At 44.2% G+C, this 27,862-nt stretch overlaps 2 protein-coding genes across 2 annotated transcripts in view; one reads left to right on the top strand and one right to left on the bottom strand.

The window, feature by feature from the left end:
- TP53I11 (tumor protein p53 inducible protein 11) overlaps positions 1-11,824 on the top strand; it is a 60,768-nt gene extending 48,944 nt beyond the window's left edge. The window contains exon 7 of the mRNA XM_032783431.2: positions 11,613-11,824. Within this exon, the coding sequence (XP_032639322.1) occupies positions 11,613-11,656 (44 nt within the window). The 3' untranslated portion in view covers positions 11,657-11,824. The remainder of the gene's footprint in view (positions 1-11,612) is intronic.
- Positions 90-27,862, bottom strand: part of TSPAN18 (tetraspanin 18) — a 215,321-nt gene continuing 187,548 nt past the window's right edge. Inside the window, exons 6-10 of the mRNA XM_032783426.2 lie at positions 25,102-25,176; positions 9,392-9,490; positions 7,915-8,094; positions 3,868-3,951; positions 90-2,345 (exon numbers count right to left, since the gene is read on the bottom strand). Of these exons, the coding sequence (XP_032639317.1) occupies positions 2,298-2,345; positions 3,868-3,951; positions 7,915-8,094; positions 9,392-9,490; positions 25,102-25,176 (486 nt within the window). The 3' untranslated portion in view covers positions 90-2,297. The remainder of the gene's footprint in view (positions 2,346-3,867; positions 3,952-7,914; positions 8,095-9,391; positions 9,491-25,101; positions 25,177-27,862) is intronic.

Here is a 27,862-nt window from a genome sequence, read left to right as displayed (position 1 = left end):
CAAGAACAAACTTTCCTGCTGTTTATAGTGTTTTGGATGTTAGCTACTCAGGTTCTATTGCCACTACAGACTCTGGCTAAGTGGAGTAATGGGTGGATGTTTTGGCTACTACTTATTCCCCTTCTCCCCACACTTTAACAACTGTGTTCTTTTCAGTTTTTTTCCTCCCTTGGGAATCACTCTCTCCAGTGTGCACAGTGACTATCTCTTGGTGCAGGGTGTCACAGCCTTTTCTCTTCATCTATCTGTATCTAGAGAGGAACATCAATTATTGGGTCTGTCCCCATCTTAATGGATTAGCACAATGTTATGGTTCAGTTCCCCCCATGCGCACACTTCTCATGGTGGGTTGAACACTCAGAAAAACTCCTTGCACGCTAGACCATTAAGTGCAGCTGATTAAAAAACAAACAAAGAAAGTTTTAGGAACAAATTAGACACTTCCAACAGGTGCAGATACCGCCAGTTTTCCTAGCAAAGCTCATTGCACAAAGGAGCAGAATTTAACTCTCAAATGCATCATTAAAACAGCTCCTAGGGGTAATTACCTATAACCCCTTTCAATAAATGTTTTAACACAGCATCTGAGGCCTTTCACTGTTCAACAGCCATGGCCCCAATTCCAACATTTATCCATTGCTGAATTCATTTGTGGGTGGGGACAGATTTTCTTCATGTCCATGCCCAGATTTCTCTGATGATTAGACTCCTGTCTCCAACCGATTTCCACATGTCCTCAGAAATGCTGTATGTGAGGTTCTAATGTCCTGTTCTCATCCTTCAGCAGCCTAACTTTTCACCCTGGTGCATATTAAGTCAAGGTCCTTTGCCAATTAGTAGGCAGACCTGGTAGGCTTCACCATGACCTACAGTCACACGTATCTGCATGGCCCCTCCTAGGAAATCCCCGAGGACATGGGCCCACTTCTATCACTGTAAATTCTCCACCTGTCTTGGAGCCTCAGTTCTATCCTTTGTAACCCTCGATCAAGGTCCTTAGTTATTTTTCTCAGGTTTGGTTTTAAATGATTAAATGGATGACACTATTTAAATGTCAAAGTGGCATCTGAATGGAGGAAGCCTTAATAATCCAGGAGGCTACATTAAAATGACTTTAGATGATTCCACTCTCTTTCTTCTCAGCCCCTTTGGACAAGCTGAAGGGAAACTCTGAGATCATAAATGAAGCCACAAGACTCACAAAGGAAATCGTGTGGGAGACAACTACAAATGGGCCCCTTTGCTACCAGTACCATGTTTGGAAATTCCCCATCTGGCTGGATGGAACATTGGAACCCAGTGCAGATAATTAAGCTAAAAGAGCACTACAAAAGTACAAACTACAATTTTGCATGTCGGAGTTGAGTGGCCAAGATTTAGAAGACAAAACAATATGCCCTTGCCATGAGGCTGGCAGCGTCAGCTATTCTTGGCCAGACCAATCATTTTTAAAGGAGAGAGGGGTAAGATCAGGATTTGGGAACCCCTTGCTCTCCACCCATAAAACACTGAACAGAAAACCAAAGTGACAGAGTAAATAAGGAAAGGTATGCACCAAATTTCTGATTGCATCTCAGCCCTCTGCCAGCCCCCATTAGAGGAGGATCTTCCTCATTTCCCACAGGGTCACATTCCCTTTGATGGGACTCCAGGGAAAGGCATGCCCCACTCCAAGTAGTCCAAGGGTTCCCCTGGAGGTGTTAAGTGATGGTAGTTGACCCCCTCTACTGAACATGTGCTTCCATTTCCTGGCTAGCAGTTAAAACTTTAGACCAGAATGGAAATTAGTAAACAATGCTGCCACAGTTTTCCGTGTATCAAAAGCCCTTTTTGTCTGGTCGTTTGAAACTTGCCTGACCTTTACACCCGTGTGCTGTGGTTGACCTGCTTCCTTTGGATACTGAATCGAGCCCCTGTGTTGCATTATACAGTTCTTCTCTTTCTTCGCTATCTAAAACAATACAATTGTAAATATACTAGGCAGTGTCCTGCTTTGATGGGGACCATTTCAGTCGCCTTCCCTCCCACCCACTCTTGTCAGTCTCTAGTGCAATTCATTGCACTTCTCTCCTGATCAATGTCTGTGCAGGCTGCTCTGGGAGAAGGTGGGTGTGGCGTAGTGTAGTGCACAGCACCTCAAAGTTCCCGCCCCTGAAGTACAATCCATTTGGTCATTCATATATTACAACCCTTTTTTTGTTTCCATTTTGCTAAAAAAAATAAAGTTTTTTCCCCCTCTTTTTTTCGGTCTTTCTTCCAAGTACATAGGAGCATCGCAGTTGCTCAGGGGGTACCTCCTACTGGATCCCTCGAAAGAGACACATTGCAAAGATCATGGCAAACAGCTGGAAAGGGATGAGAAAGAGAGGAGAAACAAAACACAGCCATCAGCCACATCTTACAGAATAATGAAAAACCCTCACTGAGGCCTAGGACTGCCCTGACTTAATATAGACTGAATGAGGAGGGGGAGTTTTCCCCATGCCGGCCAGGGAGAAAGAGAAGGCAAGGCATTGCTTACCCAAGCCTGGGAGAGGAAAGGGTTTTAGCAGAGGAGGGGCTACACTCCTCTCCACTCTTCCCATTACTTTAAACCCTATTCCCACCCACTATCAACAAATACACCCGAGTGGATGATGGCCACCACAGCAACCTAGGCTCTTTCCAAATTGTCTGCAAATGTTCTGGGCAGGGTACACTGCTAATCTGCAGGGCTCCCACTGTCCACTCTGCACCCTCCCCTGCTCCCTCTGCTGCAATGGAGCTCACTCTCCAGCCAGGGGGTGGAATGCTTTGCTGTTCCCAGTAGCTGCAGCTCCCTTCAGCAGGAAGGTAAGCCACCCTCACTCCCTGAAACTCCCCTCTAGAGATCCAAGTGCATCAGCCCCACCCACATTACCAGTGTATCAGGAAACCACACGCCAGAGCCCCGTGACAGTGTCCCAAAGTAGCGTCATGTTCAAGTAGGGGTGACTTTCTGATGGAAACCTGGCTCTGCTTATGTCTACCTCAAAGAGCCAAATATGGATGCTTTCTATAATGAAGATACATGCAGTGTTGCCAGCTCTCATGATTTTGTCACGAGTCTCATGACAATTATTGCTTTCCTTAAAGTTCCAGCTCCTGGAGTCAAGTGGATATGTAATGATTTCTGCCTTCATTCCTAAATAAAAAGTAAGTTTCTAGCCCTCGTGACTGGAGAAAGCTTCAAAATGTGACCCCAGTTCACCATACAGGCTCAAAAAGCAGAAGGCAAATAAAAAGAACACCAGATCTATTGTTTTCACATGATTTTAAAGCTAATCTCAATTTTTGGTGACCTCTTCATGATTTTTGAACATTTGGGGTTAGCTATACTGTATATGTTCATCATCTCAGGCGACTATAGTTTCAAACTGTAAACAGATGCCCCTTAAAAAGGCACAGTTTGAAACACATTAATCAAGATGTGCTTCTAGTTATCCCCTGGGACCACATGGTTGTGTTACTATTATCCTCTCTTCCAGTGGTCTGTGACACTCACTCATCTCATCTTGTTTTACGCACTATAGGGCAGGGACCATCTCTTTTATGGAAACACACAACAGGGCCTGACTGGGGCCTCTGGATACTACTGGGAAAAATGCTGGATTCCTTAAAGCCTCTGCTTCTTACGGACCTGTAATTTTATACCAGGCCTAACGCCAGATGGCAGTGCAGACTTGTATGACGAGGGATTTCTCTGTCCTGCATGCAGACAGACAGAAAATTCAGCCCTTACTTACTAGACTATAATCTCCCTGCATTTTGATAGGGAAGGGTCCTGTTCATGCTACTGGCTGCACTTGTATAGATACTGCATTTTTAGCACATTAACTGCTTCGGTACCTCAATGGCCAAAACACCAATGGCGAGAGCTCCTGCAAGGTACACATAGGTCTCGAAGGAGTTCAGGATCACAGTGTAACAGCCCTAGGAAAGAATACACCACTGTGAAAAACAGACAAGCAACAACCCCTTTTGTTCTGCAGACATTTGCTTATGGACCTTGTTTGTGTACCTGATGCATGTCAGACCCAGAAACCAGATACATGACCTCCAATCAACAGACAGTGAATAACAGAGACCCACACCATGGGGCCTTTAGGAAAGACGGCCCCTGGAGGCTGAGGCTGCAGTTGATAGGAGATGGATTTGGCTAACAGAGCCATAACCCACTGCTAACCAACATTGGCCATAACCTTCAGCAGGGCAGAGAAGTGTAGCACTGGAGAAGCCTTCACTCTGCAGAAAGGATAGGACAGGTTGAGATGGACGGATGGACAAAACCAGACAGAACAAGACTGGGGGCCTCCCATTATTTAGGCTGGTTTCACTGAGGCTTCATTTTACTGCAGGGGTAGAGGAGGGGGCCATGAGTCAAGGTTCCTGGGTTCTATTCCGAGTTTAGGCAATAATTCACTGGGCAGCCTGGAGCCAGTCACTGTCTCTATTCCTTAGTTTCCTCATCTGTAACACTGGTCAAATCCTACTTACCTAACATTCTCCTGGAAGAATTAATGCTTGTTAAGAGCTTTGAGGTACTTGCATAAATGGGAACACTGAAGTGCAAAGTCAGTCTTATCCTAAAAGTTATCTACTGTCATTCATATTAATTATTATTAACATGGGAAGCACCTGTAAAAGCTCCAGTAGAGAGAAGGAACTCTTCTGGGAGGCACCAGTTTATCCAAATCTCAGTTATGCCAGTCCACAAAATCCCCCAACAAACTAGCAAATTTCTGCAAATGGGTTGTGTGAAAAGAAACAGATACATCAGAGTCTGTTCTATAGAAACATCCATGCCTCCTACTGAACATTTCCCTGAGACACAACAAATGTACACTCACATATGCACTCATCCATGCATACATACCCTCTCAGTGTACACCCACCCACACATCCCTGCAAGCACATCCCCTCTCCCTCTCCTTGCGCGTACACAGACGGAATCCTGGGCTGTTTTAATCACCTCACTTTTATCTTCAGAAATGGAAAAAAAGAATCAGTGGCCTTACTGAGCATATCATTGATTCTGGTCTCAACCAAACCTTCCAAAATAAAGGGATGATGGAAAGGTCACCTGGGTGAAAAAAAGAGGAAAAAATCTCGAACACCCATGGGGAGCACATTGCAAGCAAAACTGCTGCAAGTCCTTATCAAGGGAAACTGTGCAATGAGCCATAGCTGGACAAAGACACTCACAAGTCAAAGGCTGGGGACAGTGGATGGAGTGTACACCTGCATTTATAGAGTGCTTCCTTGTGCATTTCTGTATCTGTCAGCACTTTACAAGACCTCAAGTGCTTTATTAAGTCCTTTAGCTAAAGGGCAGGGAACATCCTTTTTAGTGGCAAATAACCTAAAGTGTGTTAATTGAGAGATCTTTCTTCCTTCTGGAGATAGGGGCAAAGTCTTCCACCATCCTCCCATTTCAGTATCCCTTACTCTCAATGGCCTCTTATTGTAGTGACCTTGCCAACTACCTGCTATGGCTCTCTCCAGAGTCCATCAATGGCACTTCCCTTCATTGGCCAAAAGAGTTATTCTGCAAGTCCCAGAATGAGACCTCTGCAATACAACAGTACGAGGCACTGCCAGGAAACCACTGGATCACTCCATCCTACTGGCCTTTGGATGGTGTTCTGTACACATTAGTTGTTCAGAGACCTTGGAGCCAAAAGATGCAGGGAGAAATAGAACAGGTTTATCAGCAGCAGTGCAAGTGCCAGCGTAAACAGGGCTCAGGTGCTTTTACCACTGTGTCATATTTCCTCAGCCTAGACTGTACTGATTTTTACACTGCAGCTAGCACCAGTGGCAGCTACACTATGGCAGGAGTTGTTATGCTACTGGCACTAACTTTTCTAGAGCAGACAAGACCCTGTAGACAGTTCTTGTTTGACTTCCAGCTCAGTTTGGCAGAACTAAGCATCCAATCTTTTGGGTGCTTATTCAAACACAACTCCAACTTTAACCTGAGGGTCTCCCATAGCCAGAGATGCTGGAACAATTTGTATAGTGGGGATGCTGAGAGCCATTGAACCCGGTATATGATGGAAACGACTTCAGACCAGAGGGTGTGGCAGCACCCCCAGCTCTAGCAACTACCCCAGTAGCCCCCTTTGAACTGCCCCTGCTGCACAGCAGGTTCAGCATGCCAAGAAAAGTTTTCAACACAAATGAGGCCAGCATCCACCTAGCAGCTCTGCTCGCCAAGAACTTGACTTTGGTCCAGGAATGTTTGAGCTCAACATTCAAAAAACTTCCCTCCTTCTTTTCTGGTTAGGACTATTTCTGACAGTTGTCTCATGTGCTCTTTCTCCAACCAATATATTGCAACAACACACATAGAGTAACAAAAATCTCCCTTTCCAAAGGATTGAGATGAGAACGTATGGATTCAATATGCTCCAGTGACACCACAAACAGAACTGCAACAATAGGAAGAGAGACATTTTTGTTATCCTCTTTAGCCCTGTTTGTCAAGATTTATGTCTTCATTCCTCCCCCTCCCCAGAGTGTTTGTTGCTTCTCTCTCTCCCTTGTGTGCTTGAGGCAATCAGATCTGGCAGAAGCAGCATTGCAGCGTCTGCTACGATCTCTCACCCAGAGTGCCCCTGCCAATGTTTTCCAGCTCCCAGACTGGGGAACAGCTTACAGACTGGTTCTAAACTCATCTGCAATCTGTTGTCAAGCGCTAGAAATGGAACCAGTGCTGCTTAGAAGAGGGAGATGAGGCAGCAGTATTTCATACAGTTCAATTGTCCCATTAATGTTGGGTGAAAACTATTAAGAGCCAGCCAATGTACAAGTCTGTTTTGCTGAAAGTTTTTTGAAACATGAGGGCTTTGGGTAAGTGTAGGGTGCATATTTCTGTAGGGGTGGGGCAGGGCATCTGGATTTGGCTAACTAGGAGGCCCAGTAAAGTGTAGGCCGGAAAAAAGTGACATTATACTGAATGTCCTTGTTAAAAACTGGGCTGATGGAAAGTGCTGGACTGAGAGCCCAGGAGACTGAAATAGTCTGTTTATCTCCAGAACCGGAATGATAAGGGCACAGCAATGCAAGTTTCTCTTCCCCGACTCTGCCAACGTGCCTATCTCCTGCCTTTGAGGGACCATCACTAGTGGTGAGAGGGCACTTGAATCCCCATCGCTCATTCAATTTTCATCTCTCTGTTGAAAGGGCCAACAAGTGACAATAAGTTCTGATTGTAGACGTGGTTTCTTTGTGATTGACATTCTCCTGGAAGGAACAAGACTCACAAAACTCATTCCAAACTTGGGTCACTATACAGCCGACAGATGGCAATGATGCTGAGTCACTAATGACCTAGGTTGAGTCTGTATTTGATTTCCGGGTGTCTTGCCAACTATGCAAAAAGAGCAATGCCTGATTCTGCATCATGTTCAAGAGCACTGATTTGGGGGTTATTTTTAAGCCAATAACTACAAAAATGGCCCTTTCCTTAGTTTTGTGACCCATAATACTCTGTAACAATGAGAGATGGTGAAAGAATCAAAGACAAGAGGACAAGAATCAAGTTTTCAGCTGCAGATTTAAGGTTTGAAAATTCAGTAAAAAGTTACATAAACCTTTGACACCAGCTCCCTTCATCCATTAGATATGGGGAAATACGCAAATTGCTATAGGTGACACAAAGTTGTGCTGTTGCAGTACATTTAAAGTCCATGTAGTGAAAAGACCCAGGTTGTACACAGATACCAACAGCTGGCAGGCAGTGTAAATGCATTGTTTAGGCATTTAGGAATGTTTAAGATCTGAGTTATGGTCACTATGACAGGGACCTATAAACTCTATCAGCTCCTACAGCAGAGTCTGTTTAAAGCTCAAGGTGAAGGACTTGTCAGCACTGGGATTATTTCCCCTTACCTGTCGGTTCTGGTACATGTCTTTCCCCATGAGGCAGTCCTCCTTGCTGACAAATGCCCCATCCCGGGTCTGGAGCTCTCGCTGGCAACAAGCTTCTGGTACCACATCATCTGAATGGAGGAGTCGGAAATGAGGAGCTGTTTCAAAATCTTCTGGCCCATTCACTCCACAGCAGCCAAACTAGGGAGGGACACAGGAAGGACAGAAATCCATAAGTTCCACATTGTCACTTCTAAAAGGAAGCACCACAAATCCCTTTAAAGTCATGATTTTGTGGGGTGTGAAGGGTTAGGGTTCAGTGAAGGGAGAATGAAGGCAATGTGTCTGCATTTGTGCTTTTATCCTGGAACCTCTTTCATCCATTGATCTCAAACCACTTTATAAAGTATCATTATCCCCATTTTATAGATGGGGACATAGACACACAAATTAAGGGCCTGATCCAAAGCCCACTGGGAGTCAAAGCGACATGCTCAAGATCACAGAGTGAATCAGTAGCAGAGCACAGAATACAATCCAGGCTCCTTATTTCCCAGTCCTCTCTGTGGCTGATATCCAAGATGCTGCTGGTTCTTCCCATACTGAAGGGCCACTGCAAGTACTCAAGTGATTTGCTGCATCTACCACCTTTCAGGTTGCAAAAAGTTTAAACATTTCATGCATAAAATGTAATCATCTTTAAATTCCTGAATCAGCATTAAGGGCAGCTTTCTTTAATTTTAAAACTGAATTGAAAGCTGTGGAGACTGATGTCATGTATTTATCTGCTGAATAGGCACAGCATGAGTTGTACTAATGCAAACTTTCCACACACACGCAGCTCTTACTTCCTGCAACTGGAGAAGACAGTGGGGGACAACTTCTAGGAGAGGGGAATTCAGACTCTACAGCAATCCTTGACTTCTCCACTGAGCATCCTGATTACGATGGCAAGGACTTCTATACTAGTAATTAGACTATAAGCCACCTGAAGAAGAGCTCCATGTAGCTTGAAATCTTCTCTATCTCACCAACAGAAGTTGGTCCAATAAAAGATACTACCTCATCCATCTTGTCTCTCTAATATTCTGAGACCAATACGGTTACAAAAACATTGTAAACTATCAGCCACCAACTCGTTGCACTGGGGTCATTGAAAAACCACGAGATAGTAACAACTTTTGGCCATAGCTGACCTAACCTGGATTTGAAGCAGAATCCTAGAGGTGAAAGGGTCTCCAGCTAGCTGACTATCTCCAACACTGTACTCTCCCCCTTCTGCAGACAGCTCAAATACTACGGCACTTTTATCAAAGGAGGTGTTGGTGGTAGAATTTTAATCTAACTCCTAATTGATAATACAGTTCAGATTGGTTTGTATGCAGCAATGTACATTTCACAGCAGGGAAGCTTAGGCTGCAGCACTGGGTCAATGCTCCCCTTTAAATTAGTGACAGTGCTAGCTGCCATCAGGAGATCCAGGAGCAAACCAGCTTACTGTGATCATAACCGAGTTCCAGGTGGAAGAGAAGACATCGGTCTCATTGTTCCCCTGATAGTGCTTCTTTAGCTCCTTGGTGAAGAATTCTCTGGTCAGCTGAAATACACGGAACACAGATTATTGCCAGCACCTCAATTCAAAGTACTCTGGTGAATGCTATTATTCATTACAAATCTAAGTGTAGATACAAGATCCTGTGCAGTTAGCACCTGACAGATTAAACTAAAATTATTTTATAAACTAGGGACTCCCTGCTTTGGTGCACAGACATTAGCTCTGCATCCTTTTAGGGTGAATAATGCATCTGCTGCCCAATTGGAAACTAAGGGCCCAATGTGAGGTGGTAGTGCTTAGCACCTCCTTAAAGGTGTTGAACACCCCCAACTCCCATTGGCTTCAGTGGGAGTTAACAGTGCTCATCAACTTCCAGCAGGCTCTTGCAGGATCAGGCTATAACAGATCTGCCCTTCAGTTCAAACCACAACTATAGACAGGTATGAAGATGAAGCCTGCAAGGGATTAACAGCCTAATGCAGTGGTGGGCAGCCTGCGGCCTGTCAGTGTAATCCGCTGGCAGGCCGCAGCTCCCAGTGGCCATGGCTCACCATTCCTGGCCATTGGGAGCTGTGGGAAGCAGCAGCCAACATGTCCCTGTGGCCCATGCTGCTTCTCGCAGCTCCTATTGGCCAGGAACGGTGAATTGCAGCCACTGGGAGCTGTGGGCAGCCATGCCTGTGGATGGTCAATGTAAACACTGTCTAGCGGCTTGCCAGCAGATTACCCTGACGTGCTGCGTGTGGGCCGCAGGCCGTAGGTTGCCCACCACTGGCCTAATGCAATACCCCATGAAGTAATTTGGTTTCTTTACATTGACTCGTGTGGTGGCTGGATCAGGCCCTAAAAGAGTTCATGCTTTGCGTGGAAAGCCCATTACATGTGCAGGGTTTGGATGACACCATGTGCATGTTGTGTGCAAGGGCTGGACAGTTGTGCACGTGGGAGGGTCTTTATGCCTGAATATACTGATTGGCATGTGAGGATTTTGCACCCAGTGCTCCCTTCATTGTGCATTCTTCTGCATCTTCAGTTTTACAGTGAGTGGCCATGCTTTTATAAAATGTAGAGGAGACACTGACATCTATAAAATGCTGACTGCACCGTAGCATTATCCATTGTGAATGGCACTTGTTCACTAAAACCAGTTGGACTTGTTTAGAATTAAAAGTTAAAAACTGATTTCTACATATATTTTTAAGTTAACATTCTCTTTTAATTTTTTTACATAGGGAGTATTTAAAAAAGCTTCAGATAACAAAAGACTAAAAGGGACACTTTATGTGATCTGAAAAGTCACAGAAACATAGCAGTTAAATCTACCAGACCTTGGAAAATTCATATCTGAAAGGCATGATTCTCCTCTCATTTACACCAGTATAATCTCCATTTACTTCAGTGGAATTACTCCAGATTTTTTCTGGTGTACATGAGATCAGAATGACACACTAAGATTGTATCTTCTCAAAAAGAACAGGAGTACTTGTGGCACCTTAGAGACTAACACATTTATTTGAGCATAAGCTTTCATGGGCTACAGCATCTGAAGAAGTGAGCAGTAGCCCACGAAAGCTTATGCTCAAACAAATGTGTTAGTCTCTAAAGTGCCACAAGTACTCCTGTTCTTTTTGCAGATGCAGACTAACAGGGCTGCTACTCTGAATCCTGTCATTGTATCTTCTGTGAACAAAGATGGATATAAATCCATGTAATAAAAAGGAAAGGGTCACTGTCAACTTTAACAGTAGATATTAGAACAAGCATTTCTTTGTCTATTGTACTAACAATGATCGAAAAAGAAAGAATTTTAAAAATCCACTTTGCATTTCCACCATTTATGTTTTATTTTTTTTTACATTTCCTTCAGCTTGAAAATCAATGAAATCGGGTTTATTTTTGTTTATTGTAAAACAGAAAAAATATAATAATAATTTCCCTCAAAGTATCTGTAAAAAGAACAACAACAACAGAGACCTTGAAACAATAAAATCCTATGTTTAATTATCACCTTTTTCCTGAGGAATAGTAAAAATAAAGTTTTAACAGTCCAGTTAAACTGAAAACTTGGAGGCAATTTTATAGTCCTGCTGTCATTTCATAACAAAAACTTTAAGGGATCCTTTTTGCACCATTAAGTTTTATCTTCTCTCTCTCTCTCTCTAAGATCCACCCAGGCAAGACCTCTCAGTCAGCCCAGAGCTCCACTGATGTCAACAAGGCTCACATAGGTACAGCTGTCTGATCCCACCTCATATACTACAGGATCAGGGCCCAAGACTGTAAGCCTTTTGCGAAAGGAACCACTTTGTTTTGTGCACTATTCAGTGTCAAAATGCCTTGTGGATGTGAAACAAGGAATTGTAAATATAATAAATAAAAATAGCAAAAAAGTCAGTTTGCTTTCAGGTTCTAAGTGATGCGATGTGGGAGTTCCAAACACTGTAGGGGTGTGTGTATTTCTTTAAAGATCAATTGTTTCCACTGGAACTTTATTACAAAACTTAATGGAAACTAAGTGAAATTCTCACCCCACTGAAGTCGGTGGGAATGTTTCCATTGTCTTCAGTGTGGCTAGAATTTCACCTTTTTATTTTTGTTCCCTGACAGGTTTTGTACAGGCCAGTTTTAAAAATCTAAATTATGAACCAAAATATAACTTGACTCTGAGTAACATTTGCTAAAACTTAAGAGTCCCATTGACTTTCTGTGAACTGTAGGCTCCACAAGATGGGATTCCAAGGGGACTTTGCTGCCTAATTGCCACTTTAGTCATGAAAGTCCATCATTGAGGTGCCACTGTCATTCACAAAAACCCTGCTCTGCTGCTGCCTAGCTCTATAGGCATCTAAATGTCTGCCATTAAATTCCAAGGTGCCCAAGTTTTGGCAGCTGGGCGTGTGCCCAGACAGTCAGTCCTGACACCACCCAGAAGCTTGAAGCATAACTTATGCCTAAACTCCAGTGTGTTTCACCAACTAGGTGTTCCCCTACCTGTCTCGCCTGGAGGGCCTGATCTGGTAGGCATTTTGTCAGCACAGCTAACCCCTCACCAAATAACCAGGAGGAGGAGGAGGAAGTGGTGGTATCACCCCCCAGTACATTTTGGCTCTGTGGTTACAGCATGCACTCAGGAGCTGAGAAGCTCAGGTTCAACTCCTCACTCCCTCTGCCTGATGTGGAGCAGGGATTTAAACTTGGGTCTCCCCTATTCCTAAAAGTGCCCCCCTAACCACTGGGCTACAGGGTACTCTGGTGCAGGTCTCAGTCTCTCCTGTTGAAGCTGTTCCTCTGTGGATAAACCAATATTTATTTGGCCAGATAAAGAATGATTCTGTAGCCCAGTTGTTAGGGCTTCATCTAAGAGGTGTGAGGACCAGCTTCCAGTCCCCCTGTTCCAATTACAATGTAATTATTTGCACTACTTGAACAGCTTCAACAGGAAAAATTGAGAGAGTCTCAACATTGCAGCATCTAAGTCCCCCTTGTGAATCCTACCCCTGGACTTAGGCTAAGACACTTATGTGCTTTTGAAAATCTGAATGCCACCAATGACACAGGATACAGATTTTCCCTTGAGAAACCAGCACATTGGGAATTGCTAGGTTAGAAGGTGAAAAAACATATGCTCCGCATTCTGCTTGCCTTCCCTTCTTTTGCATAAGTTACCCACCCAGGCGCTTATCCTATGGAGACAGCAGCACAGGCATTTTATGGAGGCTTGTCTGTTTCTTAAGTGCAGACTTTGAAACTAATATTACTGTTGGTAATAATCCCAACTGGCTGCCTTTGGCTAGGTCTGAAACAAAAGAGTCATTTGAATATAAAGTGAAACCTTTATTTTGACAGGAGTGATCACAGAGGAAATTGTTCAGAGTTTGTGTGTGATTTTTATGAGGTTTGGCCTAAAACAAAGCCCAAGGCTAGAACAGGGGCATGTTTTCCAGAAAAATAACTAATTCCCCTTTGTGGCTGTTAAACTGCAGTTTGTCCCAAATATCTGAAGTTCAGATAAATGTTAAATATGGGGTTGCATGAGCTACTTTCTTCTTTAAATAAATACATACAAAAATAATAAACAGGATAAAAGCAGCAAGATATTCTCAACCCCATATTCATTTCCCCCTTTGTCCAAGGCTAATAAAGGAGCCAATTATGTTTCTGGTCATTGGAGTGTGATACCATGCACTATTCAGATGGGAACAAAGGCCCTAACAACAACATTTCTCTCTTACATAGTTCTTTTTATTCATGGGTCTCAAGGTGCTTTACACAGGAAGGTAAGCATCATTTTTCAGTTTGAGGGAGCTGAGGCACAAAGAGCTGAAGTGTCTTGCCCAAGGTCAAACAGCAGGACACTGGCAGGGCAGGAAATAGAACCTAGGAATTCTGACTCCCAATCTAGTGCCTTATCCACTAGCCCACACTGCCCCAGTGCACTGCCTTTTTGCCCAACGAGGGAATTTCCTGATTCTCTAAGATGGGTGCTAATATATTATCGCTAAACACAAACACACCTTGCAGAGAATGAAAGAAGCTCCATGTGGAGCTGTTACCCACAACACACTAAACTCTGTCTTTAAAAAAATCAAGGATTCCATCAGTGTTCCTCCCACCAAGGCCTCGGAGGGGAACAGAAGGAACAGGTCCTATGCCCAAGACAAGTCACCTTTGGTTTGGGCTGTGTTTCTCTCTCGATTTATTGTTCATAGAAGGAACTGATCATTGTATAGAGTGACATAACCAGCATCTAGATGAAACAGAGTGCTGCATCTTCGCAAACCTCCTACTCCGCCACCCCACCCCCTGAGGAAACTTTGAGGCTACCTGGAACAGGTGAGGGCAACAAATCTCATTACTGATTGCCACGCATTTCAGCGTCCACTTCAAAGCCCCCCTTCTTGTCTCCCAGACCATGTCTCTCTCTATCCTCTCCCTTCCTCTAGCCCCAGTTCATTCTCTGTCCAGTTTACACAGTTCTCATTGCTGGTGAGATGAGAGCCGTCTGCTCTGCCACACCTGCTATCTGTAACACCCCCCTGCCTCCTCTCTCCCCACCTCACTGACTCTTCATCTCATTTCAAATCTCAGCAGAAAACAACTCTTTCCTCCCTTGTCTTTGATTCTTCATTTCTTTTCCTCTCTCTGCTATTAATTATGTAACACTATAACTGTATTATTTAACTCAGTAGAGTGTTCCAGGAGCTAGTTTGCAGGCAAGATGCTATACAAGATAAAGTTGTATTGCACCCTGTCTGGAAAGTGAGCAGTTGGAGTCTATCCATTACTTCTGTGTCACTGGATGCACCTAGAGACGGTGTTCATACAGAGTAGAACACTGACTACAACAGCATCACACAACTTAAGGAGTTTCCAAGAAAAGCCACTTGCTTGCACCCACATTCCACATTGCAGTGTGGAAAGTAACCACATTGCTGCTTCTCAGGATAACGTTTTAATCACTTGTCTCTGAAATGAGTTATTTTAACAACATTGACCTTCACTTCTACATCTCTGCTACCATGTATGGGTTGTCCCATCATTTGTACAAGCTTCAGTACTAGAGGAGACAAAAGGTGTCTGAGCACCATCTTATAGAAATGGTTCAAATACTTATTCCAGATATAGGTTCAAACAGAGATCAAGCTTTGTTCCCTCTGGCAGGCAGGTTGTCAAGCCACCCAGCCTTGGGATAACCCATAAACCACTGGTTCTCAACCTCTCCATACTATTGTACCCCTCTCAGGAGTCTGATTTGTCTTGCATACCCCCAAGTTTCACCTCACTTAAAATCTACTTGCTTACAAAATCAGACTTGTCATAAACAGATAAGAAATGTTAATAGCACAGAAGTACTGTATATCTCTTTGACTATAAAGGGTTAACAAGTTCAGTAGGCCTGGCTGTCACCTGACCGGAGAACCAATCAGGGGACAGGATACTTTCAAATCGTTGGAAGGAGGAAGTTTCTGCCTTTGTGTCTGTTCAGCACTTTGGTGTTGTTCACTCTGGGGCTCAGACGGGAACCAGACGTGCAACCAGGTTTCTCTCCAATCTCCCTGATACAGGCTCTTATAAGTACAAAAATAGTGTGCTAGTACTAGATAGATATCTAGCGAGTTAGGCTTATGTTTGTTTTCTTATTTGAAAATGTGCATTGGTGGCTGGAAGGGAGTTGATTGTGCACTTTGGCTGAAAAGGAGTTCGAATCTGTATTTTGTTGGAAGGATTTTAATTTGTACTTGAACACTTAGGCTGGACGAAGGGGTATTCCCAGTGCCCATTAGCTAAAAAACCCTGCTACCTAATTCCATCTTAAATTTACAAAAATAATTTTAATTGTTTTTGTTCTTTCTTTAATTAAAAGTTCTTCTTGTTTATATGAACCTGATTGTTTTTTTTATTCGGGTGTGAGACCCAGAGGATGGGTCTGATTGCACCAGCGATATTGGTGCGCGAGAAAGGAGGGAAGGGGGAGAACAAGGCTATTTCTTCTCTGTGTCAGGATTACTGTCTCTCTCAGGAAGAAGGTCTGGGAGGGGGAGGGGAAGGTGAATTTTCCTCTCTGTTTAAGGATTCAAGGAGTTTGAATCACAGTGATCTTCCAGAGTAACGCAGGGAGGGGAAGCCTGGGAGAGGCAACGGTGGGGGAAAGGGTTTTCTTTCCTTGTGTTAAGATCCATAGGGTCTGGGTCTTGGGGTTCCCCGGGCAAGGTTTTGGGGGGACCAGAGTGTACCAGGCACTGGAATTCCTGGTTGGTGACAGTGCTACAGGTTCTAAGCTGGTAATTAAGCTTAGAGGAATTCATGCTGGTACCCCATCTTTCGGACGCTAAGGTTCAGAGTAGGGAATTATACCATGACAAGACTTAAAATACAAAAGTTTCACAGCACACTAGTACTGAAAAATTGCTCATTTCTCTCTCATTTTTACCATATAATTATAAAATAAAATGATTGGAATATAAATATTATACTTACATTTCACTGTATAAAGCAGTATAAACAAGTGATTGTCTGTATGAAACTTTAGTTTGTACTGACTTTGCTAGTGTTTTCTGTGTAGCCTTTTGTGAAACTAGGCAAATATCTAGTTGAGTAGATGTACCCCCTGGAAGACCTGCAAACCCCTAGGAGTATATGTACTCCTGGTTGAGAGAACCACTGCCACAGACAATAGCAAAACGAATCACAAATAATTCCCAAACCACAGCATACACAAGGTGGGGCTGTTTAAAAAAGTACAGCAGAAAAATAGGCTTTGTTGAGAAGAAGCCTGAGGAGGGAACAAACAAAGAGACCATGCAAGCTGAGTTTAACACATGTACAGCTGTCTTCTGTGACTCTGTGTCTGTGAATGGGCAATGGGTAGAATTTCTAAAGTTCTTCACAACTTTTTGTTCATAAATTACTAACTTGCCTGCAGCAGGAGATGTCCACCTCTCGAAACTACACATTTTCTAAAAGATTTTTCATGCCTCAGCTGGCCATGTTGATGGGGGTTTCATCTGGTTCTTGTGACTTCATAGACAGATTTTAACACAATAACCCAATTCAAAGCCAACGCTTTCTGAAATAACCAGCTAATCGACTGATCTTGCAAGTTAGTAAGTATCCTCAACTTCCGATGGCTTCACTGGGGGCTGAAAGCGCAGGTACCAGGCCAGATTGAGCCCTAGAGGAATACAGACATGCTGACAAGCCACAGTAGGGGGCTGCTCACCCAGTGACTCCCACTGACAATAATAAATTACATACGCACAGCCAGAGAGAACAGCACTAAGAATCTGCTCCTGCAGTCATGGAACTCACGCTGAGGTCAGTGGGAGCTTTTCCTGAATGAGGATGGCTGGATCAGACCCCCACTGGGCCTGATTCTTCCCTCACTAACCCCCTGTAAATTGGGACTAAAACTCCACTGATGTAATGGAATTACACTGGTGTAAGTGAAAGGAGCACCAGGCCCATATGTTTATCTAGCCTCTGTTCTGGAATTGGGTGCAGTCAGTCACTCCAAGCTGTCTCCTCCTGCCCCAAGAGCCTATTCATTAATGTTTAGCTATCTGTTCCCTAGAAAGATAAACTTTGGTGTCACAATACCTGAAACTGCAGAACAATGTGTGTATGGGAGGGCAGCACTTCTATGTGTGAGGCCCACTTCTTGTGCTTTGCTGGAGAAATCCTCTCAAGAACTCTTAACGCAAGAGCTGTACTGACCAGACCGTCTTAGATCCCCCATGCTGTAACCTCTATTTACAGAGCTGCAACTATTCCCACTAAGGCACAGTCTCACTCTCATTCAGAATGGAGTGACACCACTGTTTACAAATCACTGTTCTTTGCCTACTGCTTAATTGTGAAGCAAGGATACAAAGACCACCCGCTTATAACCACAAAAAAAGTCTTCCCCTTTATCCCCACAGACCATGCTACTGTACAAATATAGTATTGTTTTGCTATCAGCTTTCCAACTATTTCCTCTCTCCTTGGTTTATAAAACTGTTATACAAACAACAATGTAGCCTGGCTGGAGTAAATCAAATCTGCCTCATTACAAAGTCCTTCTACACTTGCTCACCCATGTGTTTCTGCTACACTCTGTATATGAGCTGAGACAAATGTACACATTATTTTTATTAACACGTCCATTGCAGTAGTGCCCAGAGGCCCCAGTCAGGAGTGGGCCTCACTATGACAGGTGTGGCATTGACAGAGTAAAAGAAGGTTCCTGGCCCCAACAGGCTACGGTCTCAGATAAGACACTATAAATAACTGTAACAAACAATTGGAAGGGAAATGGGAAGGAAGATGAGGAACCAATAACAGCAACATGAGTCTGCACAGGCCAAATAAATAAGATAAATATAAGAAGTCACCAGTGGCCGCCTGCTATTCACTATTAGTTGGCAGCGTCTCATGGTCATCACAGTGAGTCTTGATCTGAAGAGGGACTTGAAGAGGTACAGGATTTTGCCGTTATGGACTAGTTCACAAGGGAGATAAGAAAGAAAATGCAAAAGCTCTTGGAGAGACAAATGGATACAGGAGACTACAATCACACATAGGCAGGGGGCAAGGCAACAGAAGCACCACAGACAACTAGGGAGAGACTGTTGTGACGAGCCTTAGGCTATGTCTACACTACAAACTGGTCGATGTAAGGTATGTAGGCATAAAGCTGTCGTAGTTAGTGTATCACTTGTGTGTGTGCACACTCAGCTCCTTGCATTGGCGCTGCATACGCTCATCAGGAGTGTCTGTGTTGACGCACAGCATGGTGCACCACAGGTAGGCAATCCAGTATGCCACCCACCATCTTATCATGCACTGTCTTTTGTGAAATTTAGGCAATGCATGGTAGGGCAGAAATAAATTATGCAGGGATCACTGGACGCGAGGGGACAAGGTCCCATTAACACAACTTTCTGAATTCCATAATGTCATTCATATCTCATAATTTTCACACCTTTGTTAAGATCCCACAACCTGCATGGCACATCTCACTGTCCACCATGTCTGACAAAAGCAAGAAGTTCACACAGCTCAGCACTATTGTCATGAATATTGCAAACACAGGATGAACAATCCTCTAGTATTTGCAGAGCTGCAGGAAGAACCTCAGCAATAGGGGCACAGCTATTTTTCTGAGGAAAGACTGTTGCGGACATAGCAAAAAACAATTCAAGGACGTTGGTGGAGTTCACGGAACAGCTGCAGATGCTGGGTCTGAGAAATGACCACTGACTGGTGGGATTGCATTATAATACAGGTTTGGATGATGAGCAGCGGCTGCAGAACTTTCGTATACAACAGGCCACATTCCTAGATCAATGTGCCAAGCTCAGCCTAGCACTCTACTGCATGAACACCAGAATGAGAGCTGCACTGACAGTGGAGAAGCGAGTGGTGATCACACTGTGGAAACTTGCAATGCCTAGTTGCTACTGGTCAGTGGGAAACCATTTTGGAGTTGGAAAAGCCATAGTGAGGACCGTTGTAATGCAAGTGTTTAGGGCCATTAATCATCTTCTGCCAGGCAAGACTGTGACTCTTAGCCAATATGCAGGACATAGTAGATGGATTTGCAGCAATGAGGTTCCTGAAGTGTGGCTGGGTTATAGACAGCACACCATTCACATTTTGACACCAGCCCAGCTTGCCACAGAGTACATCAGTAGAAAGGGCTACTTTTCTATGGTTATGCAAGTACTGGTTGATCACCAGGAACATTTCACCGGTATCAGTGTGGACTGGTCAGGGGAAGTGCAAGATGTTTGCATCTTCAGGAACACAGAACTGTTTGGAAAGCTTCAAGCAGAGATATTCTTCCATGACTGGTGGATTGCCATTTTGTGATGCTGAAATTCCACCAGCCTACTCCTTGCTTTCCAGGCTCGTGAAGCCATATGCTAGTCACCCGGACAGCACTAAGGAAAGGTTTGACTACCCACTCAGCAGGGTGCAGAATGACAGCTGAATGTCTTCTGGTTGACTGAAGAGACACTGGTGCTGGATACTCTCAAGATTCAATCTCAATGAGAAAAATATCCCAGTGGTTGTTCCCTTCACAGTATCTGTAGGTAAAGTGGGGGAAATTGCTGCTGGGGTGGAGTCTGCTGAGTTTGAAGAGCCAGACACAAAGGTGAGTAGAAGATCTCAGCATGGAACTATGCAGCAGAGGGAAGCCTTTCAAGAGCACTTTAACGATAAACCACAGTAATAGGGTGTGGTGGACTGTGCCCTATCTGGCCCTGAAGTTTTGGCAGTTGTTAAGGATTGTGTAATGCTTGGTGTACATTTATGAATATAACAGTCTTTTAATGCACCTATGAGCTATGCGGTACTTGCTGTACATTTATAATTACTACACTGTGCTTTTCACTGAACTTATGAGTTCCGTGGTCCTGTTCAATTACAAGTTCTGGGTGCTGTGAGTAGCACTAGGCATTCTGCAGTATATGTAGTAAAGTAATAAAGATGAATGTATTCATAAGACCATAAGATCGAAATAAAATAGAAATGTATTGTGTATCAAAAAACAGATCAACAATCATGTGCAATTAAAAAATAAGTACAATACAAACTCTAAAAAATAAATGAATGGAACAGAACCTTACAATTAGAAAGGTAGAAAACATTCCTGGCCATTTCAGTCAATTTTGGCTAAACATACACCAACCGTGGCGCTCACAGGTCAGTGTATGTGAAGCTGCGATTGCCCTTACTGTCCCCCAGCTTGGAATGGCAGGGTAGGGATGCAGCCCCTATTGCCATGTGGAATGTTGTGGGATATAGAGAGGTGCTAAAATGGAGTTCTCCAGTCATGGCAAAGAGAGACAAACACATGACTGATGGACCATGTCAAGGAGAGCCTGTAGCATCCATGTTTGCTGCCTAAGAAGCCTCATTATGTCCTGGAGCATCTCCCTCTTCTGCTGGGATTGTCTCTCCTGTCTGCTCTTTCCTTCTCCATACTGTCTGCAATATTCACCCTGCAGGCCCTCTTGTTCACATTCCAATGCAGCACTGGCTTGCAGGATCTTGCTGAACATACCCTCCCTAGTCAGTATGCTGCTACAGTTCCATGGGTAACCTCCCCACGGCCCCAGCACCTTCACCCATACTGTAGGGCTGAAGTCTTTTCCTCAGCCCCAGCAGCCAGCCAGGAGCTCCGTTTTTCTTTCCCCGGTTCCTGCCAGCAATTGATCTGTCCATGGTCCTGCCATTCCTTCAGCCTGCCAGCCAGGAACTCAGTCCTCACTCCTTCAGATCCAGACAGTAACTTTCTCTAGTAATGCAGCTCCTTTTATATGGCCCTGCTGGACCCTGATTGGCTGCTTCCTGTAGCCGCTCTCCAATTGGCTGTGTCCCTTGCAGCCACTCTAGGCAGCCTGGAAGACTTCTCTACTGCTCCATTCTGGGATGGGGTGTGGTAAGACCCTCAGTCCTCCAGCTGGGGTCTTCTGGGCCTAGTCCATCCCATTACACGTCTATTGACACTTCAGCTTTGGATTGCCTCTGCACAGCACTGCTCTCCAGTCCCAGCCATGATGAGTATGGTCCACCAGGGGTGAAGGGTGGGGGAGGGAAATGAGGAGGGAATTGTTCCATTGCATAAAACAATACAATGTCAGCCTTTATTACAGTGGATATGAGTATATAGCACTGAATACTGGCACTATTTTCCACAGGCAGTGGTAATTTTAGGTGATATCTCACCCCTGGAAGGTAACACAGGCAAAGAGAGCACAGCTCCTGCTGGCATCCCGAAGCCGCCTAGGCCTGTATGCTGCTAGCCTGCGTATGCAATGGTGCCTGCCAAAGTCATAGCAAAGTGGCACGGTGAAGTGTCTTACTACAGAAAAAGCAATAAGGCTGCCATCCCTAGAAACCTTCAGAAGAGCACTGCAGAGTACCTCCATGACAGTTTCATCAAGATCTCTCAGGAGGATACAAAGGACATTCCTCTGTATATATAAACAAATGGTTCTGCATGGTGCCCCCATGTAGCTCTACAGGGGAATGAAAAGCAGATCATAACTCTACCTACCTGTTTGTTGTACAGCTACCTCTTCTCGTATGAGGAAAACAATGACAAGTCAATGTATGCGTCCTGTTAATTTGGGGATGGGCCAGGTGTCATCTTTACATTTAACCATTGTAAGGAAAAATGTATGCACACACTTACCAGAGGTTCCTTCTCCTGGATCAGGCTGCCAGGACTGGCTAGACTGTTGAGGAGTCCCAAAAAGATCCTGACTCACAACACAGTTGGACCCCTAATTGGCACCTTGCCACATGTCCCCCTCCTCCTCCTCGCTGTTCATGACATGGTTCTGTGTCTCATGGTGGTCTGCAGGGTGCATGCAGCTTGTTGTAAAAGAAGCAGATCTGCAGCTCAGTTTCAGATCAATTGTTAGCCTCTCTGGCCTCATGATATGCCTGTTCCTTCACTTTCACACAGCACTGTTGCTGACATCCCCTGTGCAATCTTTTTGTAGATGTCCACGTTTCTACTACTGGGTCCATAGCTGTACCTGTACAGCCTCTTCTCTTCATGGGCCTAGGAGATCCAATGCCTCCTGTCTACTCCAGGCAGGAGAGTGTCTGGAGTAAGAAGTAGACATCTTCAGCTGGGCAGTTGCACACAACAATGGAGAGCCATTAGGTGTGCTCGCCAAGGTGGGCAAATCAGGAAAAAGCATTTCAAAATGGGTGTTTTTTTGCAGGGGCAGGCAGCTTCTAGTCTCTGTCATCCCTGGGCAATGGAGGTCACAATTGTGACCAGAATTGTGGGACAGCTGCTGCAGGACCGTTAAGATTGAGATAGGCCATACACAGTGTATACACTCACCATGCATCAATCTCAGTGGCTCAACCCTGGCTCCACTTGGTTCACGGAGGTGGTGTTATTTCATTAACATAAAGGGGCACATGTGTCAGCTGGAGACAAATTTGAATGTAGACACTTGCACAAATAGGTTGATGCAAAACAACTTACATCAAACTAACTTTGTATTGCAGATCAGGCATTAGAAGTAAGGACCATAAATGTGTATGGTGTGTGGTGGAGAAGGGGAGCCAGTGGAGGGACTTAAAGAAGGGTTGACCTGAGCAGAATAATGAGCCAAAAAGATGATCTTTCCAGCAGCATTATCAATGGGCCTGAGGGGGACAAGCTGAGTGTCAGAAAAGTCACAAGAAGGTCAAGATGAGCTATGAGGAGGACATGCACAAGAGGTTAGGAGTGTGGACAAGGTCTGGAAGGGTGTGTTCAATATACATATTAGCTCATGAGATACCAGAAAAGAAAGATATTTTTCACTTTAACATAACTTCACTGTAAAACTCTTCTTTCTTCAGGGATGAGCAACTGGCTCTCTGGATAAACTAGACTCTCTTTTTCTCAAGGAATATTCACAATATGAATCCTAGTCATGAGGTGGCTGCCTCCCACTGGCAGAAAAGGAGTTAAAAGTAGCCTTAGGGAGGCTGCGCTGGAGGCAGCCAATTAGAAAAGGGCTGAGAGGAGTGGCCAATCATGGCCCGGCAGGCTCATATAAGAAGGGCTGCAGGGTGGAGCAGAGTTCAGTAGCTGACTGGTGCTTGAGGCGGGAAGCCCAGGCTCCTAGCAGGAGGAAGGAGCCCCCAGCACCTGGGACAATTCAGTGTTACAGGCAGGGACCAGGGGAGCCAGAGAGAGCTCCTGGTGGGCTGCTAGGGCCTGCAGGCTGAGGCCCTGAGATAAGGGCAGAAAAGAGCGCTGGAGCCACATGGGAAGTGGCCCTGGGATAAAGGACTGTAATTGCCCCTGAGATAGTGGCTGGATGGAGATTACAGGTCTCCCAGAAGGGGAGAACACAGAGTGTGGCACAGATGGAGGGCAGTGTCACTGAAGAGGATGCCGCAGTCCTGGGAGTAGCGCGGGTCCTGGAATGAAAGTGAGAGTGGCGCGGCACTAGCAGTGGAGGGCGCCTGGTAAGCAGAGCTAATTCCCATGACAGCCAGCAGAAAGCACTAGAGTGGCGAGTCCCATCCAGTCATAAGTCTAGAGAGAGGATTTTGGGTTTTCAATTAATCCAAATTCCTCCATGCACATTCTATACCACTGTGATCGCCATGGTATCTGATTACCTTCTAGATTTAAAGTCCCCTTACATACACCCTAGGCTCCCTGTCTTCTTTTATAAACACCACCGAAACATTTATATAAGACTTGACATTTTCAAAGAAATGAAATTACATTATCTAACCGATTCTCACAACACTCCTTGGAGGCCATCCCCAATTTGGTACTTTGCTTTTCTGATCAGGAGAGCTAGATAATATGCCTCCTTTCAAGTCACGGATTACACATTTGAGCACACAAGAAAGGCAGCTCCCTCCACCCCCTGATGGAGTAGATACTGCAGCAGCAGTTCTTAGAATTGATGGTCAGGCTTCGTTCTATTTGGGATTTGTTTACTTGGATTCCATAGGGCCTACCTGCCATGCTAGGTGCACTGCACAATGGTACATGTGGTACAATTATTAAAATAGCGTCATTCTTCTAGAATGGCTAATGACAATGTAGTTTGATGGGCTCTCACACTCAACTACACTCCCACTCACTCTAAATTCTCCACCTATGCTTCACCCACACTTTTCAGTTTGTGTGTTTCTGTGGGCTCTTGCCCCATGAGTGTAGAGTCCAAGATGGTGACAACAGGGAAGAGAAGAGATGACTAAAAACTCTGTGGGCTCTACTTGCTCCCTCAGGTACCATCTGGGAAAATGTCACCTCTCAGCTCAGCAGTAAGTGTACAACACTGAAGTGAAATCCAAACTTTGATGTCTAAGCTCAAAATGAACTTCTGCTACAGAGATGTGCCTGCACATGAATCTGGACTCTGAAAAATTCAGCAGTTCTCCTGTGTATCTCACAGCATCTCTCCTGTGTATATAAATCACCTAACTAGCACAAGTTAGGTTAGTTTATATTCACTGGCTGGCTGGAAATTTTTCACACCGAGGGTAATAATGAGGCTGGTTGGGTGATATTCTAAACAAAAACTTGCTCAGCAGACACACAAACCACTAACTAAAGTGAGCTCCACCTGGGCAAAACCCCCCAGGGGCTCAGACTGCTTCCATCACGTCCACAACGTAATACTTACATTTTCTTTGAAGATAAAAGCCAGGATTGCAGCTGAGAGCTCTGCCAGGAAGATTAACAAAATAAACATGAAGAACTGGAAGAAAAAGAAAACAGCCATTAGGTATATGCCACAAACAGTAAGAACAGAAGTTTTCAGAATCACCAAAGCAATAGAGAAAATGGACACTGAAGCTTTTTATTTATTTTTTTGGGGGGGTGGGGAAGGGGGAAGAGTCAGTGAAAGGGTATAAACTAGGGACAGCCGACGTGTACATACACAATTTGTACCATAGCAACTGTATTCATTTAGGAACTGATATCATTAAAGCAGTACAACTCCCTAATGCAGATGAAGTTATACCAGTATAAAGGTGTTTACATGGTACAGCTTATTCCTGTAAATGTAGGGGTACGTATATAGACTGATATGAGCATCTTTGTAGTGCTAGAACTATTTCCACACTAAAGGGTTGAACCACTTTAACAACATTCGTTTGTAAATTGATATAAAGTGGTACAAATGCTCTAGACAGGCCAGTCCTAAGTGGGTTAAATCCCACAGCCCTAACTCACAAACACAACCATGACAGTGAAGGAGATCAGGGTTCAAAGACATGAAGGCCTGATTCTCATTACAGTATGGCCCCTTTACATGGCTCCATCCTTACAGGGAGTATAAATGTAATTCCTTCAAGATTTAAGAACCTCAAAATGTTCTCAGTACTGGAGTGTGAACTCAGTAATGACTTAGGATTGGCCTGATATGGGGAAATGAGGAGTAAATAGGGGACACAGGCAGGAATGCATGACCCACGGGATAATAAACATATGGAACAAGTTACCGATGCAGGTGGCTTAAGCAAGAACTAGAAATGAACTCAAGATACACCCGGAATTGTTTCTGTGGAAGAAGAGCAGTGAGGGCCTTTTTGAAACAGCAGTAAGTTGGACAGGGCCAGAAGGATTTTTCTGATCCCTAGACAATGCGTTATGAATGATGTCTGGAACAAACTGCCTGTGATTTAGCAACAGTTTTTAGCAATAGAAAAAGAATTCAAACTCCCTGCTTGGAATGGACAGAATAATTTTTCTGGTGTCAATTATTAAAGCTGTAAATGATTTTTCCTATTGGAGCGCTGTATCCACTGCCCCTTCCCATCTCCATTCCTGCTCCTGAACGGAAAACAAAAGAAACAGCTCTTGGGGTCAGATAACAGAACAGGGGTGATTAGAGGAGCAGGGCTTTAAATCTAATTCCTGTTAGTTGACCCACTGGCCCATTGAACTATAATCTGTTCTCATTGGCTGAGATTGCTAAATGGCTCATTCCACCCATTCAGAAATTGCTTCTATTTTTAGCTTCACAAGAGGAGAGCAGAGAGGTAGTGATTAGAATGAAAGATACTATGCAAATCTACAGCACCATCTATCAAAGGATCTCCCAGTGCTTTTTAGGTGAGTCTAAGGTGATCAGTGATTAGCAGGGTTGTTGGATTAATTACATATTCGTGTATTGATTACTGGCAGATACACTTTCACCCAAACACTAATGCAGGACCAGCATAGCAATGGTTGCAGCTGCTCACAGATTATCTAAGCAATCGTAATGCATCATTTATCATCCCCAAACTGGCTTGCACTTGAACAGCGCAAACCTCTTGGACTTCCCATATTCACTGTAAAAACATCAATAGTGATTATTAGGGCAAGAAAACAAGAATTCTGTTTTGCAAAAAAAACTGAGGTTTTGAATTTTGTTTTAGTTCCCATCAGAACAAAAAGGAGAGTTTTAAAAACATTTGTGTGTGAAAACTATGAGAAAACAGCCACTCCACTCACCCCAGAACAACCAATAGCCCAGTGGGATACTCGGGTTCAAATCCCGGCTCTGCATGATTTACATCCCAGATGAGCATCCAAGCCAGCTTGTTATTGGCTATTCTGGAGTGAGTCTCTATCTTGTTTTGACCAGAAATTCCACCTGAGAAATCTTCCTAACTAAAATCATATGTTTCCATAAACACTTTTGATTTTGACTTATCAGCATTTTTGACTTTCTTATTACTGCATCTCAGCTGGCAATTGACATTTTAGCTCCGCTAGACTTCAGCAATTCTCTCTCAAAGGACACAAACCTCAGGGTGACAATTTCAGGGGCTGGGGGCAGGAGCAGAGAGAAAGAGGGACTGAAAATATATCATTCTCCCCTTCCTTAAAAATTATGCATCTATATATACCCCCATTTGGCTAAAATCCACCCAGCTGAAGCCAATAGAAGTTGCACCACTTATGCCAGGGCTGAATTTGGACCAATGGGGAAATGTTATTCACAACAACAACAAACAAACAAATAAATAAATAAATAAATACAAAATTAAGTGTGTTCATGTGTTTGTGTAAGACAAACATTCTCTCTGAGCAGTTTGGACAGCGGTAGCTAGGAGAGCTCTATGACATTCCACAGGTTAGTTTGTTTCTAATGTGCAAAGGCCTGAGTGTGCTGCTTTGTGTGTCCAGTGCTGGGATAGCTTCAGGTGGCTGAAAACACTTGGCAGCCTGGTGCTTGCTGCAACAGGTTGAATACAACAGTGAGGTTTTTCACCAAAATAGAACAGCACCAAGAAAAAAAGACGGTTACTCACCTTTGTAACTGTGGTTCTTCGAGATGTGTTGCTCATATCCATTCCAAGTAGGTGTGCGTGCGCCGCGTGCACGTTCGTCGGAAGAATTTTCCCCTAGCAACACCCGGCAGGTCGGCAGGCGCCCCCTGGCGTGGCGCC

This window comes from Chelonoidis abingdonii, chromosome 4 (assembly GCF_003597395.2).
Source record: "Chelonoidis abingdonii isolate Lonesome George chromosome 4, CheloAbing_2.0, whole genome shotgun sequence".
In the NCBI taxonomy this organism is placed as follows: Eukaryota; Metazoa; Chordata; order Testudines; family Testudinidae; genus Chelonoidis; species Chelonoidis abingdonii.
Note: the sequence above shows the minus strand (reverse complement) of the source record. Positions and strands in the feature narration are given on the sequence as shown.